Raw genomic sequence first — 14,388 nt, 5'->3', positions numbered from 1 at the left:
TAGCAAACTTGCAGAATTCAGCTCAACACATAAGGCTCAGTTGTATTTTTGTACATTAGTGGTGAACAATCCAAAAAAAATTAAGAAAACAATTCCATACACAGTTCATCAAAAATAATAAAATACTAATAATTTTAAGAAGATGAAAGATTTGTGTAGAAAAACTGTAATATTTTGCTGAAATAAATTGAATAAGAATTGAATAAATTGAAAGACATCCTGTATGCCTGAATTGGGAGACTCAATATTGTTAAAGTGTCAGTAGCACCTAAAAATATCTGTGAAGTCAATGCAATCCAGAACAAAAGTTCAATGATCTTTTGCAGACATGGAAAAGCCTACCCTAATATTTATATGGAATTGCAAGGAACTCCAGATAGCAAAAATAATCTTGTAAAGAAGACCACATTGGAGAAGTCACATTTTCCAATTTCGAAACTTACTACAAAGCTGTAGTAAGCAAAATATATTTGCCTAAGGTATAAAGAAATAGATAAATAAAGTAGAACTGAAATTTCAGAAATAAACATATGTATCTATGGCTAATTGATTTTTGACAAGGTGCAAGACCAATCATTTATTGAAAGAAAGTGTAGCCTCTTCAACAAATGATGCTGGGACATTGAATATCCAAATATATATTAAAAAGAGTAAAAGTGGACCCCTACCTCCCACCATATAAACATTAGCTCAAAATGAATCAAAGACATAAATATAAGAGTTTAAACTATAAAACTCTTAAAAGAAAACCTGGGGATAGCCAGGCGCAGTGGCTCACGCCTGTAATCCCAGCACTGTGAGAGGCTGAGGCGGGCAGATGATGAGGTCAAGAGATCGAGACCATCCTGGCCAACATGGTGAAACCCCGTCTCTACTAAAAATACAAAAATTAGCTGGGCGTGGTGGCAGGGGCCTGTAGTCCCAGTTACTCAGAAGGCTGAGGCAGGAGAATCGCTTGAACCTAGGAGGTGGAGGTTGCAGTGAGCTGAGTTGGCGCCACTGCACACTAGCCTGGCGACAGAGTGAGACTCTGTGTCAAAAAAACAAACAAAAACCTAGGGATAAATCTTTAGGACCTTGGATTTGGAAATGGATTCTTAGATATGGCACCAAAAGTGCAAGTAACAAAAGAAAAAAAATAGAAAAATTGGACTTAGTCAAAATTAAAAGCATTCTTGCATCAAAGGACACTATCAAGAAAGTAAAAAGACAACCTATGGAATGAAAGAAAACATTGCAAATTAATATGATCTCAAACTGATGTAGTTCCCAGAGTACTTAAAGAACTCTTATAATTTGACAACTGAAAGACAAACAACTAAATTTAAAATAAACAGAGAACTTGCCATGAACAGACATACATATATCTGTTGTATATCTGTTCATAGTAGTGAACAGATAGACATATCTTCAGAAAGACATACAGATGGGCAGCAAACTCATGAAAAGATGTATGTTCAACATCATTAGTCTTTAAAAAATGCAAATCAAAACCACAATAAGATACCAGTCATACCCATTAGGATAGGATTAAAAATAAAATGGAAAGTAACAAGGATACCCTAGAGATACTGGAACCACTGTAATTTGCCGGTGGGAATGCAAAAATAGTGTAGCTGCTATGGAAAACATTTTGGTTATTTCCAAAATAGCTAAGCACAGAATTACCATATTCTTCAGCAATTCTACTCCCAGGTATATATCTAAAAGAAACAAAAGCTGAGACTAAAGAAACAAAAGCAAAAGCAAAAACTTGTACATAAATATTCGTTAGTAGCACTATTCACAATAACCAAAAGAAACAGCCCAATGTTTATTTACTGAGATAAACAAAATGTGATATATCAATGGAACGAAATATTATTAAGCCATAAAAAGAAATGAGGTACTGATACATGCTACAACATGAATAAAACGTGAAAGCATTATGCTAAGTAAAGAAGCTAGACACAAAAGGTCACATATTGCATAATTCATTTATATAAAAGATCCAATATAAGTAAATCCATAGACACAGAAAGATTAATGACTGCGTAGGGCTGGGGGAAATGTAATATCAAGTTTTGTTTGTCATGTTGTGTCCGTAATAACATTTTAAAACTCTTTAAAATTATTATTTTTTTATTATGCAATCTTGACCTAGTTTTAAGGCCCTGGCTAGAGGCCTGCTGAAGTTACCTGGTTGCTTAAAAAATTCAAAACTCCTAGCCAGTGTGCTTGGGCTTTAGTAAATGCTGCTGCATTACAACATGTGAAAGGACTGATACTTTGGGCTAATTGGGTTTTCACAAAGGGAGTCTGCTATACCTCTTTAAGTGCACACCCCAATACCTGGGAGGTAGACTGGAAGCCTTGGAATGAGAGAGAAGGCTGCCTTCAAGTTAGGCCAGAGGGCTGCTAAATCCCCTTTTTCTGTAACCGAGAATGTATGCAATATAAGTTAGCAGACAAAGATGGTAACTAGAAGCCCAAAACAAGAAAAAAAGAGTTGAAAAAAATCCCCAAAGCAACAGGATACAGAGTGGGAAGTAAAGAGTTGCCCCTTTAGAGTAAACAACTCTGGGAATCCCTTGCCTCATAGATACCCAAAATATAAATCAAGGTCCCACATGTCTCTAGATATGCTAAGGCCATAAAACAAGGCTTGCAAGGACACTCAGCCCCTCCAGAGTTCCAGGCATGACAGAGTAGCCAAGGCACGTATTTTACTTCTTAGAGTACACAATGTGTTGTGTTGTCTTACTCAGTTTTGAGGCTGTGGCTAAAGGCTGGCCCTCCCTTTCTTGAGAAGCTGATTAAACCCACATCTCCAACCCCTTCCTGGGCCCTCACATTCCACGCCACTATGTACCCATCCTATTCTCAACAGAGGCCCCAAACAAGTAGTGAAACCCACTGTACTTCAGAGTCTACTGAAATGATTAAAATTAGCCACTCCACAGAGATCTTCTAAAATTTAGCTACCTACCTCCACTGCTTGCCACCCATAAGCTGTCCCCTATAGCTCCAGCTTGCTGCTAACCTGTCCCCAGCTGAAACCCCTAACACGGCCCTACCTGGTAGCCATCTCTCCTTTGGAGCTGTAAGTAACAGAATTCTGCCTTTCATCTAGCCCAGTTTCACTGAGTTGCATCTTCCCACCAGGAGAATCTTTTAAAACAGGAAGGGGAGACTAGGGAGTAACCATTTAATGAGTTCAGGGTTTCCCTTTGGGATGATGAAGATGTTCTGGAACTAGAAAAGGGTCATGTTGGTACAACATTGAATGTACCGAATGCCACTGAATTGTACACTTTAACTTGTCCCATTCTATACTATATAAGTTTTACTTCAACAAATAAACTTAAGAAAATTTAGAAAGGATAAACTTCAAAAGATGCATTGTAAGATCACCATCCCATAAAACTAAAAAGAAAATTATACTACAAAAATACCTTAACCACAAGAAAAATCTTGTATGTAGATATTATTCTAGTATCAAAGGGAAACTCAAAAATAAAATACCAAATTATTACACTTAATAATAAACCCTAAAGCTGGTGATACTGCAGTTGCATATGATCTAACCTGTAAAAGATGAATAATTCCAATATTGTTTTAAATATTTAGTCCAAAGAAGAGGAGGGAAATGTTTTAATTAAATGAAAGTGATATATTTCAATACCAAAACTTTATGGAAATTCTGCAAAAATAACATTACATATATAAGTTACCAATAAATACATATTTGAAAAATTATATAAAATATTTGCCAAAGAATTCTTCAATATAAGAAAAGAAAATCACTCCAAAAAAATTTATTATAACAATGTGCCAATGGTTTAACAGCAGAAAATATAGGTATATAATTTATTGTATCAACATGATTAAAAAATAGAATTTTATCAAAAGATGCTTAAGATGTATTCATTATTCAAAAACTGACAATTGTAATAAAAAATTAAAATTTAAAAAATACCTTAATTTAAATAAAGAACTATTTCACACAAGCATCCATATTAATCACTAAAATGCTAAAGCTGTAATAATAGGAACAAATCAGGTAAACCTGATATCCCTATTACAATTTAACATCATTTTGAGGATTTTTCCTATGTAATAGGACAATAAAATGAAATAAAAGATATACATTTAAAAATTGTGAAATAAAATTATTTTAATATTATTATAATTAAAACATCAAATAGAAGACTGTTGTTTTCAAAAGAAGTTTGTATCCACCAGAACTAAACCATGCAATACAACATATTTTTACTAGCATGAATAAAGTTTTTCCATACTTTCAATAAAGAGTTAAAAATATAAACAGAAAACTCCTTTACTAGCAGAGTCATTAAATATTGATGACGAAATTTATAAAGATATAGACATTTAAGACTATAATTATGAAATCATATTGAAGAAAATAAAGAGACAATTAATTTAGACACATAATATATTCTAAGACGGGAAGGCTTATTATAGTAAAAATGTCAATCATTCCAAAATTGTTATAGAAACAGCCATCAAATTCTGGTAAAATTTACACAATAACCTTTTGACCTGTCAATTTAAATAATATTATTAGAAAAAAGTAATGTAAAATGCTGGAAAGAGTTTTCAAACATGGACTTTCTTCTGTTCCACTGGTGAGAATACAAACTGTTACCCCTTATTCTGGAGAGTAATTTGGCAACCAATATTAATCAACATTCTTAAAATATTTGCTAATACCTTATGACTCAGAAAATTCTGTTTTAACAGTACGTTTGAAGAAAATATTCAAGAACATGCAGTATAACTATAGATTGTGCAATTTCCTTACATGGTTCATCATAGTACTGTTTATGTTATGTGTCCCTCATACATATGTTGTGCATGTCAAACTGTGCATAATGCTCATATAATTGACAATGAGTTAAATCATGAGTATGTGTGATATAAGGGAATACTAAGTAAAAGTAATGTGATACAGTGATATACAGAGAAAGACAGAAGGAAGAGATGAAGACAGGAGCATTAGTATGATGTTTGTTAGTAAAACATGAGATTAGTATGATGTTTCTTAATCAGTAAAAAGAGTAAAAACTGAATATTTTGAAGTATTACACTAAGATATTAGGTTGGTGCATACTTTTAATGGCAAAAACCACAATTGTTTTTGCACCAACCTAAGAATAATGGTTTTTCTTAGTGGAGAGGAGTACAGGTGACTTTGTCATTGTTCATCTTTGTTTTCTGACTTTTTAAATAATAAAGTATTATTTGAGTAATAAAACTATATTTTTATGAGTGAAGACATAATGATTTCATTTTGGACATGTTAACTTGGATATTGAAATTATTTTCTTCAGTAACATTTATACATTCCCAGCGTTAATGCCTGTCAGGGCTGAAATTACACTTACCAAACAATAGGTTGAATGTGGGAGAACATGTTTCTAAAGAACTTTTAATCTAAATCAATACTACACTAAGTTAAAGTTATTATTTTTAATTAACCATTAAGTGCAAATATAAGCAAAAATGTTTTCATTTCTAGGTAATGGACCTACACAGAAAAGTTTGTGAAGAACTTGAAGAAGCTTTAGAAGCCTGTGAAAATGCCAGACTGAAGGCTCAGCAAATTAAAGAAGAGATGGATAAAGATATTCACCAGGATGAAAAAAGCATAGAGGCCTACAAGTAAGAATTTTTCACAAACGCTAATTATAGCATTTAGAAATTAAATATTAAGTAAAAATGTAATATATATTTCTATACAGAAAATTTTAAGAGAAAAATAAAATTTTAAATTATTCATACCTGTCTCATCACCAAGTTTATATATAAATAAAAAGATATATATTTCATATATGTAAAATTATGGATGTATAAATCTCCAAAGTACTATATTTCTGTGTCATCTTAAAGCTCTTCATATATATTGCCAAATTGCCTGAGGACATCTTATAACAATAAATATACCTACAATGTGTGCAAAAGTAACTATTAAAAAAATTCAGTATGGGATATGATTAAAAACAAATTAGATATCAATAAATTAATTATATACTTAGCATGTAATATTTCAACTTGAATTTATTTGATTACTAATAAAATGAAATATTTAAATATATAGATTATGTATTTTTGGTATATTATTTATTGAGGGTTTTTTATTTTCTACATTTGTCCCTGATGTATTTATTTTCTGATATTCTTTCAGTTCCTTTTGTTGACTATAACTTCTTTATGATTCTGTGTGATACAATATTTTTATTTATTCAAATTGATCAATGATTTAGTATAAAAGAATTTATAGTGACTATGGGAGTTAGAGTCATATACATATAAGCAAAATCAATACAATTTATACAAAATTCCACAACTTAGATAACATTCATTTCTTACGGTGTTTATATTTCCTCACATCCAATGTATATTTCAACATGTAATTAAATATTATCTATTTAGTTGATAAATAGATCTCTTTTATAACTAACCTGATTAGTTATATTTGATCAATTGGATATATTTTCTAATTTTTATCATGATTTCTTCTTTGACCCATGGGTTATTAAGAAATATGTATTTTAAAAATTTATATATTGAGTTCTAATTAATTTTTATTATCGCTTTCCAGTTGAATTGTATATAGTTTTTTTTTTTTTCCAGAGAAAAATGTATATAGTTTCAAACCATGAGAATTGTTTAGTCTTAATTAAGATGGCATTTTTTGGCATGTATTCCTTGTGTCATTGAGAATAACATTCATTCTTTACTTGTTGAGTGTACTGTTGTTACTCTTCCATTAGATCAAGTTTACTAAGCATGGAGGTTAATCTTTATACCACAACATTAACATTATCCAGGTGTTCATTCAAAATTCAGAAAATTAGACTCAACACCGACCTATTAAATGAGAATCTACACTTTTAAAAGACTCCAAGGTGATGTTTGAGAGGCATTGCTCCGTTTATTAATTTTTTTTACTTTTTCTGTCAAGTATTGAGGAGCGTCTATAATTGCTCACTTGTGTACATAATTATTTTTATCAGTTTTTGCTTCCTATATTTTGAGTCTATATTCTCAGCTGCATGCAAATTTGAAGTTGTTATATCCTCCTGGGATACAAATTAACCTCTTTTATCATTATGAATTGACCTTCTTTGACTCTTGGAATATTTTTGCTTAAACTCAATCAAGGCATTAATACAGTTGTACTAGCTTTCTTTTGATTAATATTTTCAATTAATCTCAATACTTTGAAGTTTTTATATTTTAGATATATCTGTTATAAACACCATGTAGACACATTTTTTTTCAGTTTGAAAATATTTTCAAGGGTGGACCATTAAGTGCATTCATGAATCACTAATATATTTGGATATAAACCACCACATAACTTAGTCTATTTGCCACATTTGTTGTATTTTTTTCTTTTGTATTGCCTTTTTTCATGTTGATTATTATTTTATTATTTCTTGAATTTGAGTATTACAATTTTATTTCTATTCTTTTAGTAGGAAATCCTATTAATTGCCACAGGAAAACTTAATGTTGTCAGACTCTAAAAAACAACTGATACTGTTATCCTGCTGGACAATAAAAGGAACTAAGAAAAATTTTACTCTAGTTATTACATTTCTTCTGAATTAAATATTTGTTACTGTTGCTGAATATTTCATTGTATAACAGATAAGTACATTATTATTGTTTTAAGTAATCAAGGTTACTTTTTAAATTTACCCACAAAATAACTATTTTTATTTTTTCTTCATGAATGTTAGACTTTTCATCTAAGAGTACTTTCTGGCTGAAATAGATCCTTTAGCATAACCTTTAGCAAAGTTTTCCTGATGATAAACTTTCAGAATTTTTGTTTGAAAGACATTTTCTTTTTTCATAGAATTGTTCATTCTTAGTTGACCTTCATATATTAGTTATAACATTTCATAATCTGTTAATTTTCATTTTTGCCATTAAGAAGGAAGCTGACCATTTGACTTTCAGTTTTATGCATCTAATCTATATATTTTTTCCTTTGGCTGTTTTGCCTGTTTTTAAGAACATCTTTTTGTTATGAATTTTAATTAATTTTATTTTTCAAGATATTCTATTTATTCCATTGGGATTTGTTGGTCTTTTTGTTTCTATGTATTGGATTTTTCATTAATCCTGAGCATTCTGAGTCAATTTTTTCAAACATTTCCTTGGTCCCATTTTCTGTGTCTTCTTGTGCTCAAATTAAACATACATTATATTTTCTTATTGGGTACTCCATGCTTCTTCATCATTTTCTCACATTTTCTGTTTTCAAGCCTTCTGAAGAATTTCTTCTGGCTTATTGTCTATTTAAATCATTTCCTTTTGTCCTGAATTTAATGTGAAGATCATATGACTGCACCTTGGAGACCACCAACTATGAGAAATGCAATTGACCAAAGGATTCTGTTGTTAGCAGCATCTGACATGGCTTCCAATGATTTCAGCTTCTTCTCCCTGATATTCATGTTACTGACAAAGCCACTCTCCCAGAAGATGGGATCTTTCCTTGTTTGGAGTCATGGTACCAATACCCAAAACCAAAAGTCAGCATTAAGCAGTGCAGACCATGGAATTGAGAAGTAGTAACATGACTCACAACTCAACTTCTCCACTAATGAAGGGTGAGGGGATTAAAATATAGGATTTATTTAATGAGGAGGTTGGACATTAAAAGCAAGGGGAGGGAATATTCATGTCTTTTCCAGAAATAGGTAGTCAACTTCCCGGAACCAGAGTGCTGCTTCATTTTTGTCCTCCTATGCCTTCTTCCAGTTGTGTCATGGGGATTGGCAATGGTCATTTAGCATGGAAATGAGATTATAATGAGGCCTGAGGTCCTTTTGAAGTCCTTTGGTTGGCTATCTTGGTTTAAACCTGTCTTAGCTGGTCTGGTTACAAAGGGAACTGTTTTTTATCACAGGTGTTCTGTTTCTTAAGCAGAGTTAAGGCAGGGTAGAAATTCAGCTATGTCATGTAGGCATTACACTAGATAACAAGTTCCCCCTTTTCTGTATATTCACTCCTCATTCTTGAAGGGTGCTGAGGGGTGAAAGTCTGTCTTCTACAACTTCCTCAATCTGAAGTTGGATGTTAATATTGTTACAGGAAAGGGGTCCCAATCCAGACCCCAAGAGAGGGTTCTTGGATCTCGTGCAAGAAAGAATTCAGGGTAAGTCCACAGTGTAAAGCAAAAGTAAGTTTATTAAGAGAGGTAAAGTGGTGAAAGGACAGATACTCCATAGACAGAGTAGGACGGTTCTGAAAGTAAGAGGAGGAATGTGTCCACTCTAAGTACAATGCTTGTGTATATGGGGAGACGTGCTCTGCTACAAGGGTTTGTGATAAAGGATTAATTTTCTTAATTACTATATTTTGCAAGAATCGGTATTATTATCTTTAAGACAAAATTAGGAATGCCTTTGTTTGCCAGATATTGGGAGATATGGACACTCCCAAATCTGGGTCTGTGTAGTAGACATTATTAGTTTGTTCCCTTACCATAAACATCTAGAGGCTAGGAATGCCTAAATTTCTGAGGATGCGGCCTATCAAGGCCCAGCCTCATTTTCCTAGCCCTCAGTCAAAATGGAGTCACTCTGGTTTGAACACCTTTGACAATATGGGGCCTGTTAGAGGAGTGAATTTTTTCCCTAGCTAGTCTTAGATAGGTCTGGTTATCTCCTGGGTATAAGCCTACCTTTTTATATCACTGTATGGCCTTGATTTGCTTATACATAAAAGAGACCAGACAGTTTAAGAGAAAGAGCCTGAAGATCAAGATAAGTAGGATGGTAGCTAAAGGGCCCAGTTAGGGTAAAAATCAGGTGAAATCAGGGCTGGCCTGTTTTATCATTTTCATATTCCTTGAGGGTCTGTGCCCTTTTGGTTAAATTGGTGCAACCACTTGGCCTGGTTGTAGACGATTTTAATGTCTTTTTGTTGTTGTTGTTAATCTTGAATTACTTACCCAAGCACAATAGAAAGAGCTGGTGACCACACGTGCCTCACCTTTTTTTTGCCAAGAGGTAATCAGAAGTCAGACGATTATCAAGCACAGTGTTGGCCACTGAGTCTAGGGAGACTTTGAGGAGGGTAAGGGCATCACTAGTCTTACACGCTAGAATTTCTATACCTGTTGTGAGGTTGCAGAGGGTAAACTCATGGTAGGCTATCAGGAGAACCCGCTCCCGATGTTTAACATGGGTTCTTTTCTATTTCCTAAGTGTCTCGGCTGGGTTGAGAAATAAAGGGAAAGAGCACAAGGGAGAGAAATTTAAAGTTGGGTGTCCGGGGGAGACATCACATGTTGGCAGGATCCGTGATGTTCCCCGAGCCATAAAACCAGTAAGTTTTTATTAGCAATTTTCAAAAGGGGAGGGAGTGTACAAATAGGGTGTGGGTCACAGAGATCACATACTTTACAAGGTAATAAAATATCACAAAGCAAATGGAGGCAGGGCGAGATCACAGGACCACAGGATGAGGGGAAATTAAAACTGCTAATGAAGTTTCAGGCAAGCATTGTCATTGATAACATCTTACCAGGAAACAGGGTTTGAGAACAGACAACCTGTCTGACCACAATTTATTAGGTAGGAATTTTCATCCACCTAATAAACCTGGGAGCGCTACAGGAGACAGGGGCTTATTTCATCCCTTCAGCTTCGACCGTAAAAGACAGCACGCCTTAAAAGGGGCCGTCTATAAGCCTACCTTCAGGGCACATTCTCTTTCTCAGGGATGTTCCTTGCCGAGAAAAAGAATTCAGTGATATGTCTCCTATTTGCTTTTGAAAGAGGAGAAATATAGCTCTGTTCCATCCGGCTCACCAGCAGCCAGTTCAAAGTTACCTCTCTTGTTCCCTGAACATCGCTGTTATCCTGTTCTTTTTTTTAAGATGCCCAGATTTCATATTGTTCAAACACACATGCTCTACAAACAATTTGTGCAGTTGACACAATCATCACAGGGTCCTGAGGTGACATTCATCCTCCTCAGCTTACAAAGAAGATGATGGGATTAAGAGATTAAAGACAGGCATAGGAAATCCCAAAGATATTCATTGGGGAAGTGATAAGTGTCCATGAAATCTTCACAATTTATGTTCAGAGATTACAGTAAAGACAGGCATAAGAAAATATAAAAGTATTAATTTTGGGAACTAATAAATGTCCATGAAACCTTCACAATTTATGTTCTTTTGCCATGGCTTCAGCTGGTCCCTCTGTTCAGGGTCCCTGACTTCCCGCAACTGTAGGCAAACCTTTCCTAGGGGCTATGAGACCACCTGCTATCCCAGTACCAGCCAGAATAAGCCTAATTGCCTTTTATTCCTTAGGTGAGATGGGGACAGGAAACCATTAAACATTTTGGCTTCTCTGGGGATTTGATGCCCTAGGTCTCATTCTCCCGGGTGTCATGTATTTTAAGTTTTCCTGTCAATCCTTTTGAGCAGGAATCTTAGATCTGAGAGCGATTTAGCTTGGTTAGTGGGAATTTTTTCCTTAGGTTCTGAGGCTGCTTTTACTCAGGTGTGGTGAACCTAAGGCATCACTCCTGGTAACATTAAGGCAGAGTTAATTTATGAGCATTACCAGATATGGGCTCATATATTTAGGTTGTAAATGATCTTGTGGTCTCCCCCATCTGCAGGTTTTTAGGTAAGCCCAGTATCCAGTTGAAAGGGATAGTGGGTCAGATCCGACAGTGAAGGTAATTTTCAATTTCTATAGGCCTGAAGGGCTTTTACTACTTTTTAAAATTTGGGTGGCATATCTTAAATTTTTCCATATTTTTGAAGACCTCCTGGTTATCTGACCTGACTTGGACCAGTCTTAGCTCACAAGGCCTCAGTTTTATTTTTCTTTGTGGAGCTATTCTCATTTTTAACAAGGACATGGGATGATACAAAATCCATGAGAGATGAGTTTTCTGGCATAATTTGGCTAAAGTCCTTTTGAGGGTCTTTCTGGTTGGTATGTTTTACTTTACCCGAAGATTGTGGGCTCCAGGTGGCATGTAGGCACCATTTAATTTTTAGACCCTGAGAAGTAGCCTTAGTAATGAAAGATATGAATGCTAGTCTGTTACTACTTTGGATTGACCATGGCAGCCTGAATCTAGGCACAGTTTCTTTTAATAGCACCTTTGCCACTTCATGTGTAATTTCAGTTTTGGTGGCAAAGGCTTTTTTTTTTTTAATCCAGTGAGGACTAGGAGGCATTAATAGTGTCTTGAGGCTCTGAGCTTAACTCTGAAATCAGTTGGGCAATCTTCTTCCCCTGGGCATCTGCCTTGGTATTGGACCAGCTGAGTGGCCCATTTTTGGTCCCCCATGTGGGGTGGGTATTAAGGTTATTAACATAGCAAGTGGAGCAAGTCTCAACCACCTCTTTGATTAGCTCCCTGAGAACTCCCTGAAGTTGTAACTCCGTGAAGCTCCCAGTCATACTTTTGCAAAGCCAGTTATAAAGGGCTTCCTGACCAGAGTGTTAGAATGGGCTTTTTAAAAAATGGCCTGCAATGTAACTGCTTTTGGGAAAAGAAGTTGTTTATGAGGGTTTCTTAGCCATCCTGGATGGTCAGGACTTTTGATATAACTACATTTGGAGGCTTTTATTCCATGTTTTGAGATAAAACTGGGATAAAAGGAGTAGGACCCTGGAAGGAAGGCAAACGTGGCATTTGGAAATGACCCTTTGTCTGTTTTTTCGCAAGGTCAGCTTTATTATTTCTTTTAATTATCTCAGCCCCTCCCTTTTGGTGGCCATGGCAGTGAACTGCTGCCACCTAGGCTGGTTTTCTTACAGCCTCTCATAACCTTAAAATAACAACACCATTTTTTACCTGTTTATTAACAAAGGTTAACATGCCCCTTTCTTCCAAATAGCCCTATGGGCATGTAAGATGGAATAGGTGTACCTGGAGCTATTGTATTCATTGTATTCACCTTCATGTATTCACCTTCCCTTTCTCCAACTCTAATGCATGGGCTAGAGAACAAGCTCTGCCTTTGGTGAAGAGCCTCCCAGTGGAATAGCACTAGCTTTTACACCTGTGAGAGAGACTATAGGATAACCCATCCTCCTCTGTTCCTCTTGCGTATAGCTACTCCCATTGGTGAACCATTAGGCTTCTGCATTTTTAATAGGTTTACTTTTAAGGTCTGGTCCACTGGAGTACACTTCCTTTGTCACCCCTAAGTGGTTGTGAGATAAGTGGCCATCTTCATATGGAAGGAGGGTGGCCAGATTCAAGCTGTTAAACATCTTCAACATTATATGGGAATTATCAATAAGCATTACCTGTAACTGGAGAGCCCTGTGTAGTGGCAGCCATTCCACCCAGCTTTCTTTTATGACAGTCTGGGTAGGATGGGAAGCCCAAATGGTTAGTGGGTGCACAAAGGTTAACTTTCTGTTTCTTTTAAAAGGAGTTTCATAGCTGCAACAGATCAAAGGCAAGGTGGCCAGCCTTTAGCAACTGAGTCCAGCTGCTTGGAAAAATAGACCATTACCTGGCTCAGTGGGCCCAACCTTTGAGTTAGTACTCCTAGGGCAATTGCTCCTCTCTCATGAACATAAAGATAGAAAAGTTTGCTTGTTGGGTAGGGATACTGCTGTGGCCTCATGAGCTGTGTTTTAGGGTTTTGGAATGCTTGGTCACATGCTGTCACATATTCAAAAGTGTCAGATACCCCAGGTCTCTTGTTAAGGTCTCTGCAAATATTGTGCAGGAGGTTTTTTAACCCCTGAGTTAACACAGTTCATGTTAACTCCTGTTTCCTGCCTGTCTGGGGATCCTGATATTTGAAAGCAAAGAGGGACTGAGAGTCTGTACCCAGTGGAAGGCAGAAAAAGGCATCTTTTAGAATCAGGACTGAGTTCTACATCCAACTCAGGGACAGAGTAACATGGTAGAATATAAGAATTAGTTACCACTGGGTGTATGTTCTCTGTTACCTCATTAATTGCCTTAAAATCCTGTCCAAATTGATACTTTCCATTTAGTTTCTTAACAGAGATGATAGGGATATTGCATGGAGCTTGGCAGGCCCTCAAGAATCCCTGTTTTCTAAGCTCATTAATTACTAGGACTATCCCTTTTAGTGCCTCTTGGTTGAGTTAATTTATATTTTAGAGGCTCAATAAAGGTGTTATCTTTTGTCTTCTTTCACACTCCTATAATCCTGCAATTTTGGTGGGTAAGTCTTCCCCAGGGGGTGTTCAAAACGTTGTAGGTGGTTCCTGTGTCAACCAAGAAATCAACAGTCTTGCACCCTACGTCCAGTAAAAGCTGTAGCTCCTTGGGGGATACCTGGAGGGCCAACTGAGGAGTTCCCAGACCCTGTCAATCTTTTTTCCTACTCTGACCATCTTC

The 14,388-nt window shown here is 35.5% G+C and overlaps 1 protein-coding gene across 3 annotated transcripts in view; it reads left to right on the top strand.

Moving 5' to 3' along the window:
- Positions 1–14,388, top strand: part of CCDC178 (coiled-coil domain containing 178) — a 542,262-nt gene that overhangs the window by 123,790 nt on the left and 404,084 nt on the right. For all 3 annotated transcript variants that reach the window (XM_011974390.1, XM_011974388.1, XM_011974389.1), the window contains exon 11: positions 5,522–5,664. In XM_011974390.1, coding sequence (XP_011829780.1) covers positions 5,522–5,664 — 143 coding nt within the window. The remainder of the gene's footprint in view (positions 1–5,521; positions 5,665–14,388) is intronic.

The sequence above is a fragment of the Mandrillus leucophaeus genome, unplaced genomic scaffold (assembly GCF_000951045.1).
Source record: "Mandrillus leucophaeus isolate KB7577 unplaced genomic scaffold, Mleu.le_1.0 Scaffold145, whole genome shotgun sequence".
NCBI lineage: Eukaryota > Metazoa > Chordata > Mammalia > Primates > Cercopithecidae > Mandrillus > Mandrillus leucophaeus.
Note: the sequence above shows the minus strand (reverse complement) of the source record. Positions and strands in the feature narration are given on the sequence as shown.